Raw genomic sequence first — 27,616 nt, 5'->3', positions numbered from 1 at the left:
TCATCATCTATTCATCCCTCAACCAGGCCATGTCACCTCTCACCTGGGCCCAGCCCAATCTCCTCAATGGCCTCCCTGTCTCATCTCCTCCTCTCCTCCACCTGCCATCCAGTTAGCTTCCTAAGTCACAGGGGGCAAACTGTGCTGTGCCTTGCCTCCCAACCTGCTCTTCTTCCCACTGCCTGGCCCAGTGAACCTTTCTACCACTTTCTTCACCCACACATGTCCACTGGCCACACTTCCCCTGTCATCCCATGTCTGTAAGCCTTTACTGCTGTACTTCCCTCAGTCAGGAGGCCCTTCGTGGCAGAGCAAAGTTCTACTCACGGGAGATGTCCCAGCTAAAGTCGACCTCCTCTCTAAGCTTCTTGGCAGACTTGAGTACCCTCCCCAAATGCACGGCTCAAAGCTCTGTGGGCATCGAGTATAGTGGCTATTAGAAATTCATTTACATGGGGCTGACTTGCCAAACACATGAAAGTTTTTGAGGAAAGGGCCAGGTCTGTTCATCTCCGGAGTGCAGACATCATGCAGAACCTGGCACAGACAGTCAGTACACCCTTGTTTCGACTAAGTACTCCAGTGAGGCTTGGTCAGCAGACAGTGGGTAGGCTGTAGGCCTTGCCTACTTGAGCTCTTCAGACAAGGAAACCAGAGCTGGGGATTCCCAATGGCCTGTTTGCCAAGGCTCCAAGCTGAAGGCTGAAGAACTCTTGGCAGAGCTGCCAGCCCATGCAGCTGTGGGCAGTACCACCCCATGGCATGGCAGGAGGCCACATTGGTGAGCCCTGACTCACCACAGGCTGTAAGTACAGCCAGACGCCCACAGGGTGCCAGTGATGCTGGGCTTGTCTGTGAGCCCAGCATCCTAGATATTCTGGGGAGCTCACCTGGTTCCACTTGCCCCCTCCTCTCCATCAGGCCCTCCTGCAACCAGGCAGCTTGACATCTAAAGAGATGCCATATGACTGAGGCAGGAGTCACCAAAATGGCTGAAGAGGTAGGATTCTAAGCCCCATGCCCAGGGCCTGCCCTCTCAAGCCCACAGGAGCTGCAGCCACAGCAGGAAAGCTAAAAGAGGGAAGGCACAGAAACAACAAGGTATGACCCCAAAGAGAGGCAGAATCTGAACAGCCTGGCCTTAGAGTACTGGCCTCAAATGGGGATGGAAGAGGGAGGGACAGCAAGAGGAGGCAGGGGACGAAAGCCTTGGCAGAAACTAGAGACACACAATGCTGTGGCCCCCAGCAGTCAGAAGTCCATGGGTAGCTATGGGTAGCTATGAGCCAAGAACCAGACCTGGGCAAATAGAAAGGAGCATATGGATGCCTGGCACAGGAGTCCAAGCTAAATCTGGAAGGAGCTTCAAGCTCAGAGAAGAGGTTGTCTGCAGGACCAGATCACAGATTTTCCCACACCTTCCTCAGAAACTACAACCCCCCGGCCCCATGTCCATCCATGGGGCAGAACCGCAGCCAGGGAACAGGAGGCTCCTTACCATGTGGGGGTTGTCGTAGTAGACGGCGATGGAGCGGAGCTTGGGGGAGACACTGCAGCTCTCGGTGAAAAGCCTCCCAGTCTCGCTGTAGGGCCCCACGTGGAACTTGTAGGCCACAGTGACATTGCGGATGGGGGGTGAGCCGGCACTCACCACCACCCCAGACAGCAGCCCTGAGTACCCAGCAAAGGCCAGCAGTGTCAGCAGCAGCAGCAGAGTCAGGCCCACAATCAGGCCTAGGAGAAGCAGGTCAGACATGGCTCTGTGCCCCCGACACTGCCCCCAAGACAGCTGCAAAAGAGACAGGAGGGAGAGGAGGCTGGTAGCCTGCTCTGACCAAGGTGCCCACCTGCCCGCCAGCCACTTATGGCCCAACCTCAGCCCTGCCTTGGGTGCTCTGACCCAGGAGGAGGAGGGACCAGGGTGTTTACACACAGAAGTGACCTAGAAGAGAGCTACAAAGGATGACTGAAGCCGCAAGCCTCTTTATTTCTTAATCACAATTGTTGAGGCTCTCAGAACAGCTCTGCCTGTCAGCTGGCAGCCTTGGTCACACCTGGGGAAACTGAGTCATAGAGGTGAACAGGAGTGAGTCAGCTATGGACATACTCCCAGCCCTGACCGCCTCCCTCAAGATGGGCAAGAAAGCCAGCTTGCCTTTTCCCTACATTACTTCTTCCTTCCCACAGCAGAGCCACACTGCCTGCCCAGCTTCCCCAAGCCTCATGGACCACTATCAGAGGGAGGATGGGCAAGCGCCAGGGTCCAATCATTTATTAACAAATAGGGAAACCATAAGGAACAAAACCCCATGGGGAAAATGTACCACAGGAAGAGACTTTCATAGGAAACTCTCCTTTGTGAAGCACATCGGGCCCTCAGAATCTTGCTATCCAGCAAGCTCACCCATCCAGAACCAAGGAAAGATCGGATCAAATCAGCCAAAGCAGCCAGAACAAAGTCCAGCACTGTGCTTCCCAGACTTGAGCCAATGGTACTAACAAGATTCATCCCACTTTTCCAGCCCACAGATTAGAAACAAAGAGGAGGAAGACAAGTTTGTTAGAAATGGAAACACACCAGGGAGAACAATTACTTATCCCTGGCCCAAGCAGTTCATCCCATGGGGAAGGGGTGCCAACCTAGAGGGAGCCACAGCTGGGTCCACTTGCTGCCCTGTCCCTCTCCCCATCAGCATCTCCAGGTGTTTAGAATTAGTTTTTGTAGTTTTGATCTTGCCACCCCACCTTCTCTACTAGGTAGTTCGTGGAAAGGCATCCTGGGGTGAGGTGAGGGTGTCTTTTTTTCCTTTTTGTGTTTATGTCGTTTATCTGACAATTGTCCCTCCTCCCCATTGGCCTTTCCTCATTCCTCCTTTTTGTATGCTACAAGCAATAAAGACACTCATTTCAAGGAAAACAACAACAACAACAACAACAAAGAAACAGAGAAGCTATCCAAAAGCAGGGCCAGGAACACAACATAGAGGTTGGTGTGTGAGCCATTCAAGGCAGACTGTCCAGCCCTCTATGTCCAGCCCTCTATGAAGCTGGGGGCCAGAAGCCCAACCCTCTTATACAAAGGGCTTGATATGAGTCCCGCAGGGGGGTGAAAATCACAGCAGTTTAAAAAGGAAGGGAAACATGTGACCCACTGGAGGAATATTCTCACTCCAAGTATTTAAAATTTAAAAGATTTGGGGCACCAGGATGGCTAAGTAGGTTGAGTGTCTAACTCTTGATTTTGGTTTGAGTCATGATCCCGGGGTCTTGGGATCGAACCCCACATCAGGCTCCACTGAGTGTAGAGGCTGCTTGAGATTCTCTCTCTTTCTCTCTCACTCCCTCTATCCCTCTGCCCCATTCGTGCACTCTCGCTCTAAAATATAAATAAACAAAAATTTAAAAGATTTGGGAGGTGGAAATCAATGCTTCAGCCTTATGGGAAATTTAGCTCTATGGAATAATTTGTTCCCTGTGGGTTCTGTGTGTCAAAATTTTTTGCTGATAAACGGTCTTTGGAGTCAACATACACATAGTGTTTGCCTTAACAAAGAGGCAAACTAAACTCCTAAACCTTTGATGTCATAGCATGGAGGTGCATCACACTGGTATTAGCCATCCCTGTTCCTGTGCCACAGTTGTGCTTTTTTTGGATGCATTGGCCATCCTACTCATCTTGCCTCCAGTTAGTTTCATTCCTATTTTCCTTGGTGATGATGATGATGACGATAAATCTTCTACTTACTACAGTGTAGTACTAATCTACGGTACTTACTATATGCCAGGCACTATCCAAATGTTGAAACACAGCTACTTTATTAATCCTCAAAACAAGGTAGGTAAGGATCAGGAAGTTAAGAGACTTCCCCCAAGGTCACACAGGTACTAAATAGAACGACTTGGACCAAAATGCAGGCACTAGGAACTCAGGCAGTCTGACTCCAGGCTGCCATTTTCACTTTCTCCTCCCAAGTGACAGGATTTCCAGAAAGGCTCAAGCATTTAATCCATGTTGGGACATCTCTGAACCCAAGGCTCTCAGCTGGAAGCTCTCATTCAGCAGCTAGGTCTCAGTTGCCTTGAGAGTGACCATCCTTCACTTTGACCTACCCTCTCGGCTGCACATTCCCCGTCTACCTCAAAGGAACTTAGTTCCCACCTCCCTCTTCCTCTCACCTCCTAAAGTACTCAGAAGAGAGGGAAAATGCACCCCAGAGCTTAGGTCAGCACAGGAGGGAGGCAGGGCAAAGTGTATTTCCCCATACTCAAGAGAAAGGGCAGGAGAAGGGCCGAGGAAGCTCACCTGAAAAGCCAGGCTCACTTTTAGCAACTCATGGCATCCAGCGCCGCAGGGACCAAATGCTCCAAGTACTCCAGTGCTGGGGGCAGAGAGAAAATCACCACTGAGCTGGGCACCGTGCCCTGACTGTTCCCTTTTCGGGGAAAGCCCACTAGGGCCTCTACAGGAACTCCCTCCTCACCACAAGGCTGCACCTCTACCTCGTCCTCCTACCGCTTACGGAAATCAGAAGCCAAACTCGGCCTCATAATGTCAACTCTTCACTGGGGCTGTGCTTATGCCCCTGTTCTTGGAGAGTCCTCTTCCTGGAGGGTTCCAGCCTCTGTAACTGGCTTTGAAACAGCCCCTGTCGCTGACATCGGTTTCTCCTCGGGTCAGAGACCGGGGGTGGTCGTCTCTGACCCGAGCCGGCGAGGCTTCCTGAGGCTGCTCACTTGCGCCGCGGCAGTGGGCCGGGCCCTTAAACTTCGGTGCCAGTGAGCGGCGGAAAGACCCAGGCCTGCGCGGGACTGAGGTGCGCCGACTCCCACTCTGCGCTTCCAGCCCTGCTCACTCGCGCCTCGCTTATTTACCCAGCTCCTTTCTTTTCAGCCATGACCTCACGGGGTCTCACACACCTCCGTAACTTAAGAGAATCTAAAGTTTGCAGCCACGGCTGAGGCGCGGCCTCCAGGGATAGGGGCGGAGCTAAAGTGCGGTTTTTGCCTCAGTCCCCCAACCCCCCCCCCCTCTCCACCCCCGGCTCCGGCTCCTCTGGCTCGGGGCGTGCCCCGTGGCCGAAGCCGGGGCAATGCGGGGTGGTAGGCTGGTCCAAGGTCGCGTTCGGGCCCTTGGACCTAGCCGGGCCCTTGGACCCAGCTGTGGGCGAGACGAGATGCAAAGAGCGCCCTGGGCTGCGGGGGTCACGAAGGGGACGCAGGAACCCCTGAGGTCGCGCCCGGACAGACGGAGGCTCCAGGCCCTCAGCGCGCGTGAGGCCGCCCAGGCGGGGACGCCTCTCCTCGGGCCCAGCCCTCACCTCAGCGGCCGCCCGCCGCGGACGCCGATCCGCGCAGGCGGCTCCAGGCTAGGTCGCGGAGCCTGCGCGCGCCCGCCGCGCACGCTCGCTCCGCCCCCTCTCGCGGCGGGACGTGGCCGTGGCCGTGGGCGCGTGCGCGCGGTACCGGAGGGCGGAGGCCTGCCCCGCCCGGTCTTAGCATCGAGCGGCGCCCAGCCCCCGGAGCTGTCAGGGGCGGAGCCCACTGAGCACTTTCCTGCCTCCTACAAACTTACCGGCCCCAGGTGTTGGGGTAAGTCAGCCTGGTGGCCCACAGTAGAGAGCCATACTGGGTCCAAGGAAGCCCGCACCAGAGTGAAGCGTTTGAAGAGGCTTGGGAAGTTCAGCACAGCAGTATCAGCCTATGGCATTTATTTGTAGTACCCTTCGTCCTGCCACTTCCTCTCATTGTAGCTTCCCGATGGACCTGGGAACCCAGCAAGTCAAGGCTACCTGCCCCCGTTTTACAACTGAGGAAACTGACGCCCAGCTTGGACTCAGGGAAGAAGCTAGTGGATCCAACCTCTGGAATAGCGCGAATATCAGTCATGCCTCCAACACTCCACCCCACCCCACCCCCAACCACAGGAGTGGTCATTCATCCACCCAACATTTACTGAGTAACACTCCTTGCCAGGACAGTTCAAGGGGCTGGGAATGCTAAAGAAACGGAACTAAGGCCCTACCCTCTTGGAGCTAAGCAGGAACCGCCCCCTTGCAGCCTCCTCCCCAGAGCCTTGTAAGTGCCTGGGGGAGGTTGGGCTGACCTTCTAGCTTAAAGTATTCTAGTGCAAACTCCTTGAACATAGGCTGAATCCTCAGCTCATCTTTCTGAGGACCTACAAACTATACAAAGCACTCTTCTAGAGCCCTAAAGATAAAACTTTGCCGTCCTGAGAGGCCCAGTCTTGCAGAGGAAGGGGTAGGAGAGGGAACAACTATGCTCCTAAGCTTGGCTACATGACGGGCTGGCCCAAGAGCTACCTTGGTGCCTCTGACACAGAGGATTGATATTTGGGAGGGGAATCATCTTATTCTGGATTCCACTACTGCACTAGCAAAGGGCAGACTGAACACACGGAGGCACTCATAATCCTGGCTTCCTTTCCCACTACTTCACACTGTTCCAATCCCAGGCAGGAAAGAATGACCCTCATCCACAGGGCCAAGCCTATCCCCAGCCCTCTGGGCAAACACTGGTAGGAAGAGCAGCTGGCCCCTCACAGGCACTCAGGGCTGGGCTGGCAGAGTCATGGCAGTTTGATTTTGCTTATGAACATCAAACACATGATCAAAACCTTTAGGTGCTCCAGGCAAGTGGGCTATACACTTGGAAGCATTTCCTGTGAGATAAGGGCCAATTCATGGTTCAGAGACAAGACAGCTTCTGGAACACAATGTTCACCTGGTCATTTTTCCTGTTTCTCAGAATCTGATGAGATTCTCCCAAGAAACCGTTGTCTGGAGCTGCTCTTTCCTCATCTTGTCCTCTCTGCTCACTTCCTTCAGGCTGGCTGGGGAATTCCAGATGCCCACGTCAGAGTTCAGGGTGTGCCTTAGGAGCTTCACCACCTCTGTTGTCAATGGAGAGTCTACCTGTGATAGAAGCTGCTGGCCACAAGTCCCCACTCCTCCCTTTCATCTCAGGCTGCTCCCAACAGAGTAAGCCCAACCTTTGGTAGGGATCTCTGCAAGACCTCTGCTGGCCACCAGCTAAGGCAGCTAAGACGCAGTCCTCTTCCCTCTAGAAATAAGTGTAAGCAGACCTGTTCCACCTTATAGTACGAATCCTCTCATGAACCCAGACTTGGCCTTTGTCTCCTCCTGCCTTTCTCTGTCCAAGAAACCCCCACAGAGCCACTTTAATTCTCCCTCTGCAAACTTCCAGGGACTCTTTCCATAGGGCTTCTCCCCTTACAGGGACCAAACTTGGAGACAAAGAGTGAGTGGACTGCCCTCACCTTCCCTTACGTCTCATATTCCAAAGCCCTGGACAGTTCTCTGTGAGGCAATGGTTAGATCCACTAACCCAGATGACAAATGGAGAAGGCATATGCAGTGTAAGACAGTCTGCATACCCTGCCACCAGTCATCTCCCATCCTCTGAAGGCACTGATGCTGCACCCAATCCCCAATCCCCCACAGTCTGGTTAGGGCTGCCCCAGCAGGACTTGCCATGATTGAGGATCATCTAGCTTTAAGCCACTCTGAGTCAGTTTCGATGTTTCATCTAGAGCCTGGAAATGCGGTCCTCTTCAGGTGAGCAAAGGCAGAAAAAGCCTAGTGAACCCCATTGCAACAAAGAGCCTACCAGCAGTCTGCCCTCTATTCCCACCTCTCTCCCCCACCCCACTCACATCAAGTACCATCCCAGTGCCCACTATACTCTAAGTTTATATCCCTTTCACCACCCAGTCAGTCAGCCAGCTGTTCAGACAATTCCTTGATCAAACAACACTGCCTTCTGGAGTTTGAATTTTATTTTACAAAAAGAGAAATAAAGAAAACTGATAGGCAGTTATACTGACTTACAATTGTTCTGTTTGCTTTTTTAAAAAAGTGACATGAAACACAAGTAAAAATAAATACGTCATAGAAACAGCCAGTTGCCCAGTCTCTGGGGCAGGAGCACGTGCCCTGCTGAGAGAGGAGGGAAGCCCATGATCACACCAGCAGCTGGAGCACCCAGACACAGATGCTCCTCAAAGCCAGGCGCAGCAGGTCCCAGGCCTCAGGGGGCGTCCTGAGGAAAGAAGACGGAAAACCAAAGCCAGGTGCCAGGTCCCTGGGGCCACTTCATATCTGCCCCCCCACCCCAACTCCTCCCGGCAGCAGTGTGGCCTTAGTGGTTATCCATTGCGACCCCCTCAACCCACCTGGACCCCCTTCCCCTGACCCTTCTGGAGAGGGTACAGGATAAAACCAGTCTTGGGCAGGCTGAGGGGGATTTTTCCCGTGAGTCCCCAGCCCACCCTGAGTAACACAACCAGATAACAGTTTACACCCATATGCACGAATGCACACTCTCTAGTGCGCACATGCACGCACACTCTTTCACACACACACACACACACACACACACACACACACACACCTGGGCTGAGCTCTCTTTCAGAGAAGGGTCCTGGGTCAGGTCACAGTATGAGGTCCCCTCTTCTGAATATCATCCCAGTAGTGGTAACAGAGTACCCAAATCTCCCCAAGCCCTCTGCACTACAGACTCCACAGCCTGCCTGGCTACCTCTTCCCAATGCACTGGATTACTATATCCAACTAACCTGTGAGAGAGGAAAGGGGCAGACTCAGGTACCTGAAGAATGAAGAAGTAAGTTGGCCACTGCCTGCTCGGGAAGTTCATCGTTAAGACTTGGTATTCATAAAAGGCCTAGGGCCAAGCTAGTGGCACAGAAGAGACATGAAGGGGTCACATCAGAACACATAGGGCAAAAGAGTCAGTAGGAGGGGACAGAGTCTGACGGTGGCTGATGGAAAGCGCAGCATTCTCAGGCCTTGAGGTGCAGATCTCCTGGGAACAAGTCAGAGGAGGGCCAGAAAGTCTCCTGGGGGTCTGTTGGGGGAAAGAGCTCTTATCTCAGAGTTTTGCTGGGGAAAGAATGATTGATCTGGGTGCACAGGAGGCCATGACTCAGAAGGGAGACTGGTCTTCTGAGGACTCACAGGGAACTGGGAAGCAGGAGGAAGGGGGTCATGGCCAAGAACACTAGGAATAAGGAATGTATAACCCCCAGACCTTCCCTATGGGATGAGGACTCGGTTCCAGAGCAATGCCACAGCAATGCTAGGCTCAAACAGACTGAGACAGACAGCCTTGCTCTGCTGACAGCTTTGGGAGTGACCATCCCACCCAGACCACTAAAGTTTGGTTGTTTCAACCTATCAGCAAAACTTTACCCCAGTTAACTGCTTCACGCCCTAGAGAGGGCAATTTCATATTTAGTTGTGAATCACAAGTATATACAGAGATACCACATACTAATTCCTAGAGAAGAGAGTTCCAAGGACCAGAAAGAGTTCTCCTTAAGTCAGGAGGTGAAGAGATAGATGCTCAAAAAGCACAACTCGAGGGGTGTGAACTTGGCAGATATCCAATGATCTGATCCAACATGGTTCATTTACTTTCTTACTGAAATGGCTACTTTGTCTCTGGTTCCATTTTCATCCACAAAGATATTAAGAAAAGAAAACTGAACATCATTACAAATGGTAATCCTGAATCATTAAGTAGTACTATATTCCCTAGGCTGAGGATTCAGACTAAGCCAGATGGATCAAGCTTGAGAGGTCCTTGAAAACATCCTTTGGAAGACAATGGTGAGGGGAAAATGCTGAGAGGCCTGATCCACTGCACATCCCTCCCCACCCCCCCACCCCCCCGCCACCCATTATCACCATCCTTCCGTCACTCAGGCCTAGATGGTGGTTGAAAGCCACCACCAAGTGTTTCTGATCAAAGAGGCTGTAAAACATGGTTCTTAGGCTCTGAGACATTTCCTGCTTCCCTCACACACATGCTCATATTTGATGTGCATGCACACTTGCCTACCAGCACACATAAAGAGATAGCAGAAAAGTGTTTTTTCAGATTAAAAAACAAAAAAAACCCCAAACATGAAACTGGTAGCATTCTAATTTCCCATGATCCCACCCCCTAGCCTTTATACAATATAAGCTGCACATATCAAAAAAAGGCTTCTCTAGCCAGGTCAGCTTCCCCAAACTATTGCCTCTTCTGACCTGAAGTAAGACCCAGCCCCTGGAATCAGTGGGTAGAGAGCAGGTATGTATTGCCTCTCAGAATACCCATTCACTTCCTGGTACCTTCAAAGGCCCATCCTTCCAGTGACTGGTTTCAATTCTTTGCTGATAATTTCCAGATTCTCAGAGCCTGCTGCTGTGATTTCCTAGAGGTAAACACAGACATATTCCTCCTTCCCTAACACCACACACACACACACACACACACACACACACACACACACACCCCCTCTGGGATCCCAGTGCTCTGGGGGCCTTAGAGGCATCAGTTGTAGCCCAGATTGTGAGTGTGCTCTGCAAATCAGAGATCCAGGCTAGCTAGCTCCTACTGCACCAGCCTCAAATCTGAGAGCCCACTCCAACTGAGTCCCTTCACCATCATTCTTGGGATACCTCTGAAAGAGAAAGCACTGGTTGGAACTGCTATTTTAAAATTATTAAAATAATTTGCATAGCTAAATTGTAGATCTAAGGCTTCTATGAGTAGGAGAGTTAAGTGTCTGACAGGGTACCTATGAAAACAGAGAGAGAAAGCTCTTTAAGTTCCACTTTTGGTGCAACTGGACAGCACACAAACACACACACATGCATGCATGCACCCCCATTAGCCATCTCCTTGTCTCTTCTCTGGGGATAATACCCCAGAATGTGCTAAAGCCCTCTAACAATGGAAACAAACTTGTCAGAAGAGTTGCAGAAGCAACTACTACTAGGGGAGACTTGGCTAAGCTGCCTCCAAGGCTGGAAAGAGGCAGGTGCAGCAGCTGCCCAGTGGGGACCCATGAATAGGTGGCAAAACTCTAAAGCCAGACAGGTTTGTTCTTCATAAAGAACTGCCTAGCAAAGTCTCAGTAGCAGGGGGAAAAGAGCCAATACAGCCAGTGTTTATGCTTAAAGACTAGATACCCCCTCCTCTGCCACTGGCAACAAGAAAGAGGAGACCCAGAATGACTGATGTATTCTTTTAAGACAAAAGCCAGACTTAAGGCTCCTACAGAGGAAGGGCTGCTCTGTGTTCCTTCAAAGAGGATGGAGATAACAGACACCAGGCCACAATGATCATCTGTCAGGCTGGGGAGGCCAAGACATTTCCTAATAGGAAATCAGCAGTCTATTCTCTCAACCCAGCTGTCACCTATGCAGAGCTTCACTATTCAGCATAGAGAGCCTACCTTAAAGTCATCCCAGGAGGACACAGCTCCAAATTTGGGGTCACCGACTTCCCAATGGCAAACTCCATGATCCCAAGTTTCAATCTCTGTGGAATGAGTCTCACCTGCACTAACTATCCAGTCACAAGATTCACTGGTCTTCCTGAGAGGCCATTTCCCGAAAACATAGCTGTTTAGTGTGAACCTCGGTCAAGCCCAACTCTCTTTCCTTGGTCAATTCACCATCTACCTGGGACTTGTTTACCAGCAGCTATGGGATCTGGGAGATATTAACATTTCCCTTCCTATCTCCTACCATCCTAAAATCTAACCGCCCCCCCCCCAAGAAAAACAAGACACATGGAAAGTCCAAATAATAAATAATTGCCCATAAGAAATAAATTAACATGGAGCTTTCTAGCGGGGAAGGAAAGGAAAGGCGACAAGGATAGGCAGGTTGGGGGCTCAGGTCCATCCTTGTGAAGAAGGTCTTTTCTGGCCACAACTGCATGACCTCTTGCTCACACAACACAGTGATCCCCCCCGCTCCCAGCCTCTGCATACAATCTCACACCCTGTGAAGGGAAATCTGCTCAGAGACAGCCACTGGGGAAAGAGAGATTGGTAATGCCCATTTTCTCTCATAATTTCCCCCAAATTCTAAAATAAATGTGGCTCTGAAAACCAGGGACTTGGATTAGCTGGGCCTTCTCTTCACCCAACCAGAAGGAAACTTGTGGGTTCCATGGCTCTTTTCCTGGGCTCATCCCGATACTGATACTAATAGTTGCCATGAACCAACACACTCTGATTTCCATTTTAAAAAAGATAAATTCATTTTTTAGTTTCCCGCTTAGTGCCTCCCACCCTCCCCTCCCACCTCCACCCCTGCTCTGTTACATACAAGTACGTACGTACGTACGTACACACACACACACACACACACACACACACACACACACACACACACACACACACCTGGTCTGCTTCTTCCCCCCCACCCCCAGAAAGACTCCACTTCATATGAAATCTCATTCTGTTCTCCCTGCCCACCCTCCTTCACTTACCCTCCTTCCCTCCCCTCCCCTCTCCAGGCCAAGCTAAGTCACCCAGTAAGGCAGCTCTCTTGGGAGAGAATGTTCCCAAAGACAGAAATGGGATGTGAGCTTCTATGCTCAGATGGCAAGCAAGCAAGCACACAGCATAAGCAAGGCAGGCAGGAAGAGAGGCAGGCTGCCCTGCCCCTTCATTCCTGTTTTGGGTCCCTGATTTCCCGCTATTGCTGCTCTGTTGGATTATTTTGCCTCTTTTGTTACACAGCAACAGAGCCCTGCCACTACAGTCAACCACCTTTCTTTGCCCTCTTCCTTTCCCCTCCTGCCAAGTGCCCTATTCTCAGAAAGCCCAGATTGCTGCCTTTCATCCTGGTGGGCAACCTGCTGGGGGGCCCCGAGTGAGGTGGAGAGGGGTTCCCCAGCTATTTCCCAGTGACCTCTATCACATCATCGTCCTTATCCTCATCATCATTGGAGCTGAAGCCCACCTCAGCAACCTCATGAGAGTCAAATGGAGGCACCTGGGACCGGAGGAGGCCGCCAGCAGGGTAGCCTGCATGTGGGGACATGTAGCCTGGGTAGACAGACATGCCCCGTGAAAGGTTGCTGGGTAAGACAGGGGAAGGAAAAGGCGCAAACATCCTCGGCTCGGACAGGAGTGGCTGTGAGAATGGGAGTGAATAGCTGGGTAGTATCCCTGGAACAGACGGGTTGAGCATGAAGGTGGGGTTGCTGGCAGTGACTGAGGTAGCCGTGGAGGAGGAACTGACGGGGCCTGATGGCACCAGAGGGTCAGTAGTCACTGGAAACACCAGGCGGGCATCTGCCAGCAAATTGGACAGCTGGTAGTAGGAGGGGGTACTGCCCATAAACAAGGAGTTCTCCCCAGCCTGGGAGGTGAAGGGAGCGGTGAGGTTATGGTTTAAGGAGACGGGTGGCATGGCAAACCCGCCAGAAACTGGATACCCGTGTTCGTACGGCTGCACGGGGGCTGGCAGGTGGCCTTTCCTGGACCGCCGGCGGGCTGACTCTTGGGCAGCAGGTGGCATGGCCATCTTTCGCTTATGGCCCCGTAAGTCCAACACTGGGTTCCTGTCACCACAGGGCTGGCCGGTCACCAAGAGGGAACTATTGAGGCAATGACCCCCATGTCGAGGCTCAGTCCCGAGAGCTGTCCCAGGAACAGCACTGCTGTCCACGAGTTGAGCCGGGGGGCCAGGCAGGGCGGCACTGGAGTTTGGGGAGCTCTGTTGGGATTCCCTGGCGGCAGCCACATCTGCATACTGCTGGAGCTCACTGATGATCTCCGGGCTGTCTGGAGAGACGGGCCTGGCCAGCCCCTCGGGGTCGGGGGCTTTGGGTGATGAGGCACTGTGTCTGCCGTTGCTTGTGGATTCGAGAGAAGGCCCCTGGGAACCTGGGGATAAAATGTAGGTAACTGAGAACCAGAATGGCCAGGGAGAGAAGGTGAGTATAGGAAAAATTCCATTAAAAAAAACCCTTGTCCTGTGGTCCCCCGAATTCAAAGAGTTTGATATCCAAACATCACCCAGTCAACTTTTCCCAGTCACAAAGAAAGAAATCTCTTGATCTAGGAAACAAGTCTATGGGGCGCCTGGGTGGCGCAGTCGGTTGAGCGTCCGACTTCAGCCAGGTCACGATCTCGCGGTCCGGGAGTTCGAGCCCCGCATCGGGCTCTGTGCTGACAGCTCGGAGCCTGGAGCCTGTTTCCGATTCTGTGTCTCCCTCTCTCTCTGCCCCTCCCCCGTTCATGCTCTGTCTCTCTCTCTGTCCCAAAAATAAATAAACGTTGAAAAAAAAAAATTAAAAAAAAAAAAAAAAAAAAGGAAACAAGTCTATGATAAGACATATAACTTCTCTACACCCCAGGTCCCCAATCTGTGAAACTCAACCAAAGTGAATTCTAGGAGATAATGAATATGAAAAGCTAAGAGATCATTTCTGCAACAAGTTGGACTCTTCCAGGGGGCAAAGACAGCCAGTGACCAAGATGGGAGGGAAAAGGAAAATGAAGTTTAAAAAAAGGTCCATCCTGGTTTAAAAACAAAACCCAATCCATGGCCATGAAAGACAACTGGGACAAGTGGAGATATAGTCTAGATAGCAGGTACTATTATGGAGTTTTAAGCTTTTTAGTGTGATAATGGTGTTGTGGCTAGGAGGAGAATGTCCTTACTCTTAAGAGATGTGTGCTGAAGTACTTAAAGGTAAAATGACACGACATCTTCAGCACTATTTGCAAATAGTTCCAATAATAGAAAGGGAGAGAGAGACAGAAGAAAGTTTATGAGAACAGTAACAGTCATTGAACCTAGATGCAGGGTACATGGGTGCTCACCGTGCTGTTCTTTCAACTTGTCTGGAGGTATGGAAATTTCCATAATAAAAGCTGGAAGCAAGAGCAGTCTAATGCTCATACTCCACAGAGGAAGGATAGATGAGAGGCACTCCTGTAGAGGGGAACTTGGGCAGAGTTCCTAACACTGTTAATGTGCCACATACACACTCTTTGACTTGGCAATCCCACTTCTAGGAATTCATCCTATAGACATACCCACATGACTATGAACCAGTACTGTAAGAGGGGAGTGAAACAATGTAAATGTCCAAGGAGAGGGAACTCGGTAATGCGCTGTGTTATACCCATCTAACAGCGGTAATGCGCTGTGTTATACCCATCTAACAGCATTCTGTGTACACCTTCAATAAGGCACATCTAAAGAAATGGTAAGGAACAAGTACTGAGATACACTAGTGAGTGAAAAAATAAACAGTATAGTATAGTAAGTTAGCATCTGTTTTAAAAATATAGAGGGGGAGCCTGGGTGGCTCAGCCAGTTGGGCGTCTGACTCTTGATGTCAGCTTAGGTCATGATCTCACGGTTTGTGGGTTTGTCAGACTCTGCGCTGACAGTGTGGAGCCTGCTTGGGATTTCTCTCTCTGCTCCTCCCCTGCTTGAGCTAGAGCTCTCCCTCTCTCTCAAAATAAATAAATAAAGTTTAAAATAATAAATAAAAAATAAAAATACAGAGATGGGATGCCTGGGTGGCTCAGTTGGTTAAGCGTCCAACTTCGGCTTAGGTCATGATCTCACGGTTTGTGGGTTCGAGCCCTGCGTTGGGCTCTGTGCTGACAACTCAGAGCCTGGAGTCTGCTTTGGATTCTGTGTCTCCCTCTCTCTGTCTCTGCTCCTCTCCCACTCACGCTCTGTCTCTCTCTCTCTCTCAAAAATAAATATCAAAAAAAAATTTTTTTTAAATACAGAGAAAAGTTACATATGTATACTTAACACACACACACACACACACACACACACACACACACACATATTCCTGTACCAAGTATATGTATAATATATCTCTGAAGAAAGCAAATGAGAATAGCACCTTCAGAAAGGAGCAATAGATGGCTGGGAGCGTGGGGGGAGCAAAACTTACTTTTCACTTTACCCCTCTTAAACCTTTTGAATTGTGAACTATATACACGTTATTCAAAAAATTAATTAATTACAAACCAAAACAAACAAACAAATGCCATGCAGGTCAATAGAAAGTAGAAGCCCTATACCTGAGGCAGCCATCCGACCATCTTCTGGGACCTTCGGTTTGCCAGTTGCTCGGACAGCAAAGATCCGCCCATCACTGGTACGAATGTATGTCCCTAACAAAAAACAGGAGGAAGGCTGCTAGAAGCAGATACACAATCAGCCAACCCTGGGAACCCCAGGCCTAGGCATTGTGGGCTGGGAAACCAGCTATAAAATTAGGTCTTATGCCCTTTCTTGAGATCCCCTGAAATGACAAGTGGACCGATTGAACTGTGGACCCAGTATTACTCATTTACTCCATAAGACTGTGTGACTATGAGGCATTGCTGTAGACACTGAAGAACGTTAAGACAGAAAAGGGACCTGTCTCACAGGGCTCAACCTCTAGAGAAAGAGACAATGATACCAAAAAATATCAGGAAAGATGAAATGCAATGGAGAAAATAAACAGGATGCTGTGAAAGAGAGTAAGTTGGCTGCCTTGGTTCTGGATGAAGTACTCTGGCAGGAGTCCTCTTAATCTGGGAAGAAGGAGCCTCGTTGCCTCAACACCTTCTTCTACCTTGATAGGAATAATTTAAGACCAGCATTCTGTTCCCATAGGGCACAACCCTACTTTCTCTGTTTTTTGATATCAATCTCCTGGAAGGTCAGGGTTGCCTCTGGGCTAGAGGTCAGCAAACTTTTTCTTAAAGGGCCAGCTGGTAAATATTTTTGCCTTTGTGGGCCAAAAGGTCTCTGTTACAACCACTCAACTCTGCTACTATAGATTGAAAACAGCTGGGCATGGCTGTGCTCCAAACATCTTTATTTAGGGACACTGAAATGTGAATTTCATATAATTTTTAGGTGTCACAAAACAGTATTCTTTTGATTTTTTTTTTAGCCAATTAAAAATGTAAAACCCATGCTTAGCTCACAGTTACAGAATCCAAGCAGGTTGGATTTGGCCCATGGGCCATAGTTTGCTGACCCATGCTTTAGGCTAGGAAGAGTCTGGTAAGGAGGCTGGGTATAATCTTCTCTGTGGGTCATGTACTTCATGGCATCTTTTCCCTGAGCCTAAAAGGTACTTTGACCCAACAGAAGCTAGGGCAAAATCTCCTTGCTAAATAGCCTCAGGGAGCCTCGTAGTAAAGGTTGATATGAATGATAGGTTCAAAATGCATTCTGACAATGTCCAGTCCAGACTTCTCATTCCAGTAATCTCATCTCCGTCTACAGTCTATAAGCAGGACAGAGGCAGTGGACTTTTTAAGTTACCACACTCAAAATGTCTGTCATGCAACCCACAGATACTAATTTATCTACCCAATACATTTCCTAATTGAGACCTCCACCCCACTCTGAGCAAGTGGGTAAGACAACATAGCAACATACATGTTAGCTAATAACCCATTCCACAGCTCTTTCCCTCCACTTTTGGTCTCCCTGTGTGCAGTGTAAGTGCCAGGCATTAAGCTGTTGTTTAACAAGGCATCCACTTCAAACGCATCTATCTCAAATAAGCCAATTGCACCTGTATGACAGCTACTAACTAAACAAGTAGATAAGGAACCAGACTGTGCCTACCCATGAAGTTCCCCTTTTAGAAAGCCCAGAGTAACCCAGAAAATTGAACCCTGAGTGACCCTGCTTTTCCTTTCCCATTCCCTAATTCCTGCTCTTACGTTTTAAATTTACCAATAAAGAGTAACCCACAAAACTCTAACCACCCCAACTCCTGGATCCTAATAGAAACCCAGGCCTTCTCTCCCTGTTTCTCTACTCATAAACTCATTGTGTGGCCCTGGGGTGCTGTGCACCTACCAGGACCTGTGAGTCATAAACTTTGTTTTTTCAAAGTCCACTGATGGTTGCTGCTGAGGTGCATCATGCAATCACAGTAAGAACCACAGGGCCAGTCCAGTCACCACACTGGCTCTGGGAAATGTCTGTGGGGGCTTGCCATAATTAGTACACCACCAGGTCGTACCCTGGCACTTCTAGCTCATAGCATCACTATCAACACACTGTGACTGATACAAAACATGGTGTCTATTCAAACTCAACTCAAGATTCTCCATAAAAACAAGGACAAAAATACAGGAATGGAGAGACCCTAACTCTCTTCTTTTAAGCCACTGACAGATCTCTTTTGGGCCCACCCCAACTCTGCTAAGCTCCTAGAAATGCTTCTTCTCATGCTTCCTCCACATGTGACATTCTTACATAGGACGATTCCTATCCTCCCTCTAGCTCAGGCCATATATATTTATTCTGCTTCCCAGTCCCACACTCTGAACCAAAAGTAGAGGATGGGCCCTGTGGTCGGGCTCTTACCTTTCGTCCCACGGATGATGTGAATGCTCTCACCAGCATTAATTCTCGCCTGTACATCTGTGGAGCTGTTGAGTCCAGGAATAACAATATCTAGTGAAGATACAGACCTCAGATTTAGATTACCTGACTGAGAAGGGAAGAAGATGCAAAGTCTGTGTCTACCCCTGTTCCTCAATGGCTTCCCTAAAGCCTCTCAGTGGAGCAGAGGTCTGAACCAAGGGAGGAGAAGCAAGCAGGGCCTCCTCTCACAGTTGCCTAGCAAAGAATACTGTGAGAATGAGAACCTTTTAAAAAATCTGATCATCTTTCTGATCAATTTCCCTTGATTTAATTAAAAATTCATAGTTTTAGTTTGGAAAAAGTTCTAGTTCAAATGATTATTTCTATCTTTGTTTGTTGTCCTCCTCTCTAAGCCATCTGAATCCATCTGCTCCACATCACTTTAGGCTCCAAAAGTGGCCTCATCCTCTTCCTTGCTGGCATTACTCCACACCTAACTAAAGAATAAAACGTATGTTTGAGAATCAGCAGAAGTAGGATTATAAGGGCCTCGCTTTTTGTCTTTAGTCATTTCACAATTTTTTATAATGGACACATATTATTTTCATACTCAAAAATCTAAGGTATTTTTATTCAAATTTATGTACCATGAATATTTCTAGGTAATAAGATGAAAAACAGCTCCATGAAATGCTTTCCTTCCCAAAGAACCAACTGCAGAGAGAGACGGGCTGCCAGCCTCCTACCACTGGCCCACCATGCTCAATTCACATCAAACTCACAAAGAAAGAAGCAAGTGACATTCAGGTATTCTAATTAATTAGGGAAGTTGACAGTTTACAACCAGCTGACCCTACAGTCAGGCAGGACTCAACACATTCACACCTCTCAGACCAACTCTGTGTTCCCGTGAAATTTCCACAATCTCTACAGTGTCTATCCTACATATCACATTTAAGAAAACCCAGTTCCATGTTAGAATTCTTAAGATATTCCATTAGAATGCAAATTCCTCAAGATCAGGGACTATCTTCTCTATTTTCACCCACAGTGCCAGTGTAGTAAGGCCTAGAATATAAAAGGTGTTTAATAAATACCTCCTGAATGAACAAATAAGTTTAAAAGGGATAGGCAGCCCTGGAAGAGGACCTAGGAGTTCCCAACCTGTTGTGGTGACCACCTTCTGCACAAGGACCCCCGCGCGCTGTAGGTAGTTGATCGGGAAGTTCATGGCTGGATTTGTGCTGGAGGCAGAGCTTACACTGCCTCCCAGTGGGACATGCCGGGGCATCATGGGGATGGGGGTGGACTGCACAGGACGAACACTGGCCACAGGCTTCTCATCACTCTTCAGTGTTGGCTGCCTGTGAGAGAAAGACAAACACACTAAGAGACTTTAGCAGAACAGCCCTTACCTTTCTGCAAAGGCTGCAGAGTTTCTCCAGATTCCCCCATTCTACAGTGCCCCCATTCTCAGCTGCTACTGAGAAGAACCAGAAAAACCCGCAGAGTATGGCCAATTCAAAAGGAGACTAGAAGCAGGACTGAGACAGAGTGGCAATGAGACATACAGCCTCTCAGAGTCAAAGAAGAATCAGATGTCAGCAGAATAATACCTTTTTGGAGATCTGAGGTGACATTTGCTCCTCTAGAATTTGGACTGTCTACATACATTAGGGATTAGTCCTTGGAGGGAAGTTAGGAAAAGGTAAAGATGCAATAAGGGAGAAGAAATTCTTCAGAACACAGTGCATGCCAAGTTGAAGGCAAAGGGGTGTAATTTTCCCCACTCACCCAGGAAAAGGCCATGTAATGCCACATGTTCAGGTGATCTTAAGAGAGCACATGTTCAACATCAACCATCTTTATTCTCTGGAACCTCTAGTTTCAATAAGTAATGCAGATACCCCTCTCCTCCACATTACACTTCATCGGGCTCCTCCTGGGGCCAATGTCCAAAGTACTCCTCTAGTCATGACCACTACAAAAGCAGCGGCAGCCAAAACGCTGTTCACAGAACCCGGGTCTCTGAATGGCACACAGCCAGGGCCAGCCTGAGCACCGCTGTGCATCTTATGCCAGCATGCCAAATGTTACCCGATGGTAACATTTGGTGTTACCAAATGATGATGCACTCCTCATTCTTCACTTTCTTTTCAAATGAATGTTGGTACCTTGAGAAAACTACTCCTGATTTAAGATTTTTGAAATTAAGACCCTGTCTCTAAGCTTTCTGAAATTTGTGCCTTTGGTCTTCAGTCTTGGGGGGGAAGACGTCCTTGGACTGGTATATTCTTTCTTACCTGACCGAAGAACATTGCTCTGAGGTTGCTACAGGCAATTTTGGGTAGCCCCCTGGGCCCTGTGGACTCCTGTATTCCTAGATAGGCCATAGAGCACAGTAAGCTCTATGTCTCATTTCTTATGCTCTATGTCTGAGTCTCATTTCCTCAGTCTGCCCAGGGTGGCTTTGCAGGAGCTAGCAGGGCTAGCAGCCCTGGTCAGATGCCAGTGGGAGTCTTCCTAGAATTCAAAGTCAGATCAGGGTAAAAGTCAGGGTAACAGGAATCTAGCCTAAGCTCCCTACTCTGCAGGGGTTGAAGCAAGGAAATTGGGCAGAAAGCCCCCCTCACATATACCCAGACAGGAGGAAGAATCAACAGGATCATGGTATGGCTCATCAAGTGCTGTGAGAGGCTAATGCCTCCCACAGAACCAGAGATGGGCCACAAAAGCCCACAGCCCAGCCCATTTGTCACATCTTCCCCCAACATGGCTTTTTTCTCACTGGGTTCAGGCTTACCCCATTCCTGTTGCTTCATGGGGAAGACCAGAAAAGAGAAAAAAACAGGTGGAAGACAAGAAAGGAGAACATTCCCAGACAATAGTATCTTGGAAAATTACACAGAAATAAAGTCTGAAGGCTTTGAAAGAGAATAACATTTTTCTTGAAAGCATCTTGTACATAAAAAGTAGCAAATTTGGAGCACCTGGGTGGCTCATTCAGTTAGGCTTCTGACTTTGGCTCAGGTCACGATCTCACGGTTCATGAGTTCAAACCCCGCCTCAGGCTCTGTGCTGACAGCTCAGAACCTAGAGCTGCTTTGGATTCTGTGTCTTCCTCTCCCTGCCCCTCCCCTGCTCATGCTCTGTCTCTCTCTCAAAAATAAACATTAAAAAAAAAAAAGAGTAGCAAATTTACTCACCAAAAATTAGTCTTAAGTAAAATTTACATGGTTTCATTTCCCTTAGAACCTCATTTGTCAAGTTTTTTTTTAACACATAATCTTCATAGGAAAAAAGTTTTAGGGGCACCTGGGTGGCTCAGTCCGTTAAGCGTCCAACTTCACCTCAGGTCATAATCTCAAGGTTCGTGAGTTTAAGCCCCGCGTTGGGCTCTGTGCTGACAGCTCAGAGCCTGGAGCCTGCTTCGTATTCTGTGTCTCCCTCTCTCTCTCTCTCTGCCCTTCCCCACTTGTGCTCTGTCTCTCAAAAATAAATAAAGGTAAAAAAACTTTTAAAAAAAGGATAATAAAACAAAAAAATTTTTTAATGCAAACCACTCAATCAGGCAGTCAATCTGATAAGGCCTATGAAGTACTTTGCCTTAAAATGAAAAAAATTAAACATAGATAATGTTTTGTAATTTCTTACAAAGAAGCTCTTTGCTTAGCAACTAGCTTCTATCATGTTCATACTTTGGAAGCTGTTCTCAAGAAAAAGATTTTTTTCTCAGAATTGTGGCACAGCCACACAATGAAAATCCCATTAAAAGCAGCAGAATTCCTTGACTGCAATCCAAGACCCGCAAAAGACCTGGCCTTCACCCTTGAACTTCACTGCTTAAGCAAGATCTAGGACCAAGGCGCTACAGATATGAAGGCAGCTGTGTGGGAGGGGTGGGCCTCTGTGTCTTGGGAAGCTGCACCTCTCCAGGAGTCTAGAAGGACTCTTCTGAGTCACAAAGCCAGTAGGTCACTCTTTCAGCCAGAGCCACTTAAAACACCAGGACTGCTGAACTGCTTTGGAACCTCATCCAAGAGCAGAACCTGTCGGTTCACAACAGCCAGCAAGCAAGTTATAGGCTCTCCCTTTGTTTAAAACAGAACCAGTCAGGGCTCAACCTGGGTGGCTCAATTGGTTGAGCGACCAACTTCGGTTCAGGTCATGATCTCATGGTTTGTGAGTTCAAGCCCCGTGTTGGGCTCTGTTCTGACAGCTCAGATCCTGAAGCCTGCTTCTGATTCTGTGTCTCCCTCTCTCTCTCTGCCCCTCCCCCACTCATGCTCTGTCTCTCTCTGTCTCAGAAATAAATAAACATAAAAAAAATTTTTTTTTTAATTTTTTTTTTTCAACGTTTATTTATTTTTGGGACAGAGAGAGACAGAGCATGAACGGGGGAGGGGCAGAGAGAGAGGGAGACACAGAATCGGAAACAGGCTCCAGGCTCTGAGCCATCAGCCCAGAGCCCGACGCGGGGCTCGAACTCCCGGACCGCGAGATCGTGACCTGGCTGAAGTCGGACGCTCAACCAACTGCGCCACCCAGGCGCCCCTTTTTTAATTTTTTAAAAACAGAGCCAGTCAAAAGGTTTGGGCCTGGCCCAGCAGCAGGCCTTCCTCCCCTTTCAGTGACTCACCAGTTTCTCTGACTGAAAGCAGGGATGCTGGTCAGGTTCTGGTCGCTTGCAGGGTAATACTGCGCATACGACGGGCGGGTATAGGGGACGGATGTGCGCTTGTCTTCCTCATAGCTTTTCTTTGCTGCTTTTTTCTCAGCCTTGGTCAGCTTGTGATCCTTTCGGTTAAGGAGCAGTGACTCATGCTCAAAAGGCTCCTGGGGACACAGGAGGACATTGATTTAATTATCACTCTGCGCCAACACAACTGATATACAATGAGGCTTACTCTGAAACTGAGAAAGGGCTGGCTATCTCCAGCACTCGCAAAGAGCCTGCTTACAGACACATAAGCAGGTTTACTGTCTTTTTGTCAAGAGTATAACTCACAACTTTAACCCAGCCCCACCTTTAGACAGCCCAAATCTGCCTTCTATATCAAAAGGATGGGAGAGGGGCACCCGGGTAGCTCAGTCCATTAAGCATCCAACTCTTAATCTCGGCTCAAGTCATGATCTCATGGTTTGTGAGATGGAGCCCCACGTTGGGCTCCACACTGACTGTGTGGAGCCTGCTTGGGATTTTCTCTATCTCCCTCTCTCTCCTTGGCTCTCACGGGTACGGCACGTATGCTCACTCTCTCTCTCTTCCAAAATAAATAAACACTTAAAAAATAAAAGGATGGGAGAGTTCAGAGAATTACTAGACTACATTTCTAGAACTTTACCCCTTCTTTCTGCTAGGAAAAACTCACACTGGACAAATTATTCCACATGGCTGAGCTGAGCACTGTTAGAATAAGACTGGGGTGGGAAACTTCACAGGGTAAGGAGAGAACCAGATGAGTTCAAGTCTTCTGTATGAAACAAAGCTTCAGATGAAGGAAAGTAGTTTGCCAGACAAGCTTCCCTGAGTGGAGACTGCTGTATTGGGAACTGCATGCATCCCTGCCTCTCACCTTGGTGATGAGGTGAGGGTACTTCAGACAGGCAAGTTGGAGTACTGGCTCCTTGATCCCCTTTATGTTCAAGGATGCTTGGGGAGCTGGCTCCTTCTCAACAAAGTGCAGTAGGTTCTCCACCTCCTTCCGGGTAAAGTTCAGCATTGGATTGAGATCATCCACCACCCGATCTAGAAGCGAGAAGACATGGAGAAAGTCAGTATATGGCAGAGAAGACTGCAAAAGCACAGCTACAAAGGTTGGCAGACAAGAGAGGTTGTGGTTGGTATAACTGTCACTAATATCTAAACTACCTCAGTCCATCCCATATTTGAAAGTCAAAGACCAGGTCTGAGGCCCTGGTGAAATGGAAATACATAAGAGAAACCTGTATACCTACACTCAGTTCTTATCATTAAACCTGCCCAGGACAAGTTGAGGTCAATCACCTCTTAAGCAATTATTTGAATCAGAATGAGATGGGAGGAACTGCTGACTTTCTGTGATTCAAAGCTTACCTGTGTTCCTACAACCTGGCCCTCCCCTCCCACCACTGATACAATAAGGATAATATTGTGCCTGAAAGATGCCCTACCTGACATGCCCTGCTTGGAAATTTGTCGGTCATAGATCTTCTTTTCAAGGGTGAAATCAGCCACAAGGCGATAGATGTGACAGGGCTTTTTCTGGCCATAACGGTATACCCGACACACTGCCTGGGCATCATGGCAAGGGTTCCAAGAAGCATCAAACACCACCACTCGGTTGGCACCGATCAGATTCACACCCAAGCATCCAGCCCTGTAAAACACAAGCCAACAGTCACAGAACCTTTCGTTTTAAAGACCGTTTTCAAACTGAAATTTGACTGTGACTGATAGCCCCATATCACCTCCTTTGTCCTAAGCATGACATACTGGAGGATTGTACTCTCCTGCTGATGAACAGTACATTATTCAAGCACTGAAAAGTATGCTCTGAAAATCCAAAACCAGAAGTGTTGACCAGTTTTGAAAGAAAACCCACTCTCTGCTCCTCTGTAATTAGTAAGGCCCCTGCATCCTGGCCCCAGAGTGATGTCACTTGGTGAAGGGAAACCTCTGCATACAGATGTTTCTGGTGTGTTTAGTCTAACAGCTTAGGAAAATGACTAGTTCACACCCATCAAGGGCATTCTGATGGCAGAACACAGCACAGCCTTCAAGCTGCTTGGTATAAGACAAATAATGCCATCGCCTTTTACAGTTACATTACACTTTCTGCTTTTTAAAGCACTTTCACATTAATCCCATCATCTAAGACTCAGAATACTCCTGAGAGAAAAGCTAAGTATGACTATTATTAATGAAGGGCTCAAAGAACTTCGTGACACTATCATGATGACTACCCTTCTAACACAACTTCCTTTTGGGGTCCCCTCTCTGACTTCAAAAACAAGTCACAAACCCGAGCAGATCTCTTCGGATGAAACTTGGATGAGCCTTTGGGTACCTGCCCACGTGGCTAGCTGCCCTGAATACAGCCCTCTGACCTCCGCTCTCAGGATCCACTCACCTTGTGGACAGAAGGAATAGCCAGGTGGTGAGGTTGCTGGGATCATTGAACTGATTAATGAGCCGCTCCCTCTCAAAGGCAGGGGTGCTACCATCTAGCCCTAGGACAGAAGGAAAACCACAAGAAATGGACATATAAGGGCACGGGTACACAGCAAAATCACTGGGCAAATGTGTTTTTAAAACAAAACAAATACACTACAGTATTCTGATTCCACCCCCATGGACATTCCATGGGTCTACAGTGAGTCCCAGGCACCTATAATTTTCAAATGTCGCCATGTGCAACAAGGATTACAAACTATGTTTCTCCCTTTAATAGACAAACTAATTCTACGGTCAAGGTTCCTAGACTTTAGATTGCATAAGAACCACTCTAAATACGGAAGCTTGGTAAAAGCTGGCTCAGGGTGACCTCTCTACCTCAGTCCTGTAAATCCTGGTGAGTGCAGAAGGACTAAGAGTTCTGTGTTGTGATATGGATGTTGTCCTTCCACCAGGAATTTGCATTGTTAACAAACTCCTATGATTAAGAGCTTACTATAAGGAGACATTAAAAAGAATAGATCTGGGGCAGTGGGATGGGGCATATTGGATGAAAAGAAGGAAGTTCAAAGGAAGGGGAAAAAGTAACCTTCAATTAAGAAGAAGCATGAATAACAGCAAAGAAAACAATCAACAAAACTAAAAGGCAATCTACAGAATGGGAGAAGATACTTGCAAATGACATATCAGAGAAAGGGCTAGTATCCAAAATCTATAAAGAACTTATCAAATTCAATACCCAAAACACCAAAAAAATTCAGTTAAGAAATGGACAGAAGACATGAACAGACATTTCTCGAAAGCAGACATACAAATTGCTTAACAGACACATGAAAAAATGCTCAACATCACTCATCATCAGGGATGATTAAAACCACAATGAGATACCACCTCACACCTGTCAGAATGGCTAAAATTAATAACTCAGGAAACAACAGATGTTGGCATGGATGCAGAGGAAGGGGAACACTCTTACACTGTTGGTGGTAATGCAAATTGGAGCAGCCACTCTGGAAAAGAGTGTGGAGGTTCCTCAGAAAGTTAAAGATAGAACTACCCTGCAACCTAGCAACTGCACTACTCGGTATGTATCCAAAGGATACAAAAATATTGATTCAAAGGGGCACGAGCAAAAAAAAAAAGGGGGGGACATGCACCCCAATGTTTATAGCAGCATTATCAACAACAGCCAAATTATGGAAAAAGCCCAAATGTCCACTGACTGATGAATGGATAAAGAAGATGTGGTTTGTATGTATGTAACATACAATGGAATACTACTCAGCAATGAAAAAGAATGAAATCTTGCCATTTGCAACATGGATGGAGCTGGATGATATGCTAAGTGAAATAAGTCAGAGAAAGACAAATACCCTATGATTTCATTTATATGTGTAATTTAAGAAATAAACCAGGTGAACATAGGGAAGGAAAAATAAAATAAGATAAAAACAGAGAAGGAGGCAAACCTAAGAAACTCTTAACTATAGAGAACAAACTGAGGGTTGCTGGCAGGGAGGTGGGTGGGGGATGGGCTAAATGCATGATGAGTATTAAGGAGGGCACTTGTGATGAGCACTGGGTGTTGTATATAAGTGATGAATCACTAAGTCACTCCTGAAACTAATACTACCCTTAACTAACTTGAATTTATATAAAATCTTGGAAGGAAAAAAAAAAAAAAAAAAAAAAAAGCAGCAGCAGCATGAATAAGAGAGGAGGGGCTACATTTGTCACCCTAGGGAAAAGAGAGAAAAGGACAAAGCTAAGGAGATGAAATACCACATGGAAGACTGGATGATGACTGTTATAGGAAGTATCAGTTTAATTGGTATTAGAGGCTCTTTCAACTGGCACCCCAACCTACCTTTCCAACCTGAGTTCCCATAGTTCCCAAGCACAGCTCGGCATTGGGTCTTCCTACCACCCATGAACCTCTATTCTCTAAATACTTCCTTTAGGCCAGTGTTTCTCAACAAGGGTTATTTCCTTGCCCTCCCACCTTACAGGGGACAGTTGGCAGCGTCTGGAGACATTTTTGGACGTTATAACTGGGTGGATGCTACTGTCATCTAATGAATAGCGACCAGGGACGCTACTAAAAGTCCTACAATGCACAGGACAGCACCCCCTTGCTGCACCCCCCCCCCAACCTACAAAAAGAATTATCTGGCCCAAATGTCAATATCTGGACAGTAAGTACATGAGGTTAATATTTCTCAACTTTTGTTTTTCATGACCACCCCCTTTA

General features: G+C 48.0%; 2 protein-coding genes across 10 annotated transcripts in view; both read right to left on the bottom strand.

Annotated features, from left to right (window-relative positions):
- The window catches only part of TEX264 (testis expressed 264, ER-phagy receptor), a 33,739-nt gene extending 28,297 nt beyond the window's left edge, over positions 1 to 5,442 (bottom strand). Inside the window, exons 1-3 of one of the 7 annotated variants that reach the window (XM_045492983.1) lie at positions 5,319 to 5,442; positions 4,304 to 4,379; positions 1,499 to 1,789 (exon numbers count right to left, since the gene is read on the bottom strand). In XM_045492983.1, the coding sequence (XP_045348939.1) occupies positions 1,499 to 1,756 (258 nt within the window). In that variant the 5' untranslated portion in view covers positions 1,757 to 1,789; positions 4,304 to 4,379; positions 5,319 to 5,442. Of the gene's footprint in view, positions 1 to 1,498; positions 1,790 to 4,303; positions 4,380 to 4,513; positions 4,990 to 5,318 lie in introns of those variants that run through there. The other 6 variants (XM_045492978.1, XM_045492980.1, XM_045492977.1 and 3 more) reach the window with 6 other exon arrangements.
- Positions 5,443 to 7,798: 2,356 nt separating this feature from the next.
- The window catches only part of RAD54L2 (RAD54 like 2), a 116,566-nt gene continuing 96,748 nt past the window's right edge, over positions 7,799 to 27,616 (bottom strand). For all 3 annotated transcript variants that reach the window (XM_045492970.1, XM_045492972.1, XM_045492971.1), the window contains 9 exons: positions 25,322 to 25,421; positions 24,363 to 24,568; positions 23,786 to 23,958; positions 22,849 to 23,045; positions 19,374 to 19,573; positions 18,210 to 18,299; positions 15,908 to 16,000; positions 12,182 to 13,735; positions 7,799 to 8,387 (listed from right to left, as the gene is read on the bottom strand). In XM_045492970.1, the coding sequence (XP_045348926.1) occupies positions 12,741 to 13,735; positions 15,908 to 16,000; positions 18,210 to 18,299; positions 19,374 to 19,573; positions 22,849 to 23,045; positions 23,786 to 23,958; positions 24,363 to 24,568; positions 25,322 to 25,421 (2,054 nt within the window). In that variant the 3' untranslated portion in view covers positions 7,799 to 8,387; positions 12,182 to 12,740. The remainder of the gene's footprint in view (positions 8,388 to 12,181; positions 13,736 to 15,907; positions 16,001 to 18,209; positions 18,300 to 19,373; positions 19,574 to 22,848; positions 23,046 to 23,785; positions 23,959 to 24,362; positions 24,569 to 25,321; positions 25,422 to 27,616) is intronic.

This window comes from Leopardus geoffroyi, chromosome A2 (genome assembly GCF_018350155.1).
Source record: "Leopardus geoffroyi isolate Oge1 chromosome A2, O.geoffroyi_Oge1_pat1.0, whole genome shotgun sequence".
Classification (NCBI taxonomy): domain Eukaryota; kingdom Metazoa; phylum Chordata; class Mammalia; order Carnivora; family Felidae; genus Leopardus; species Leopardus geoffroyi.
This window is presented reverse-complemented; position numbering and strand designations above follow the sequence as displayed.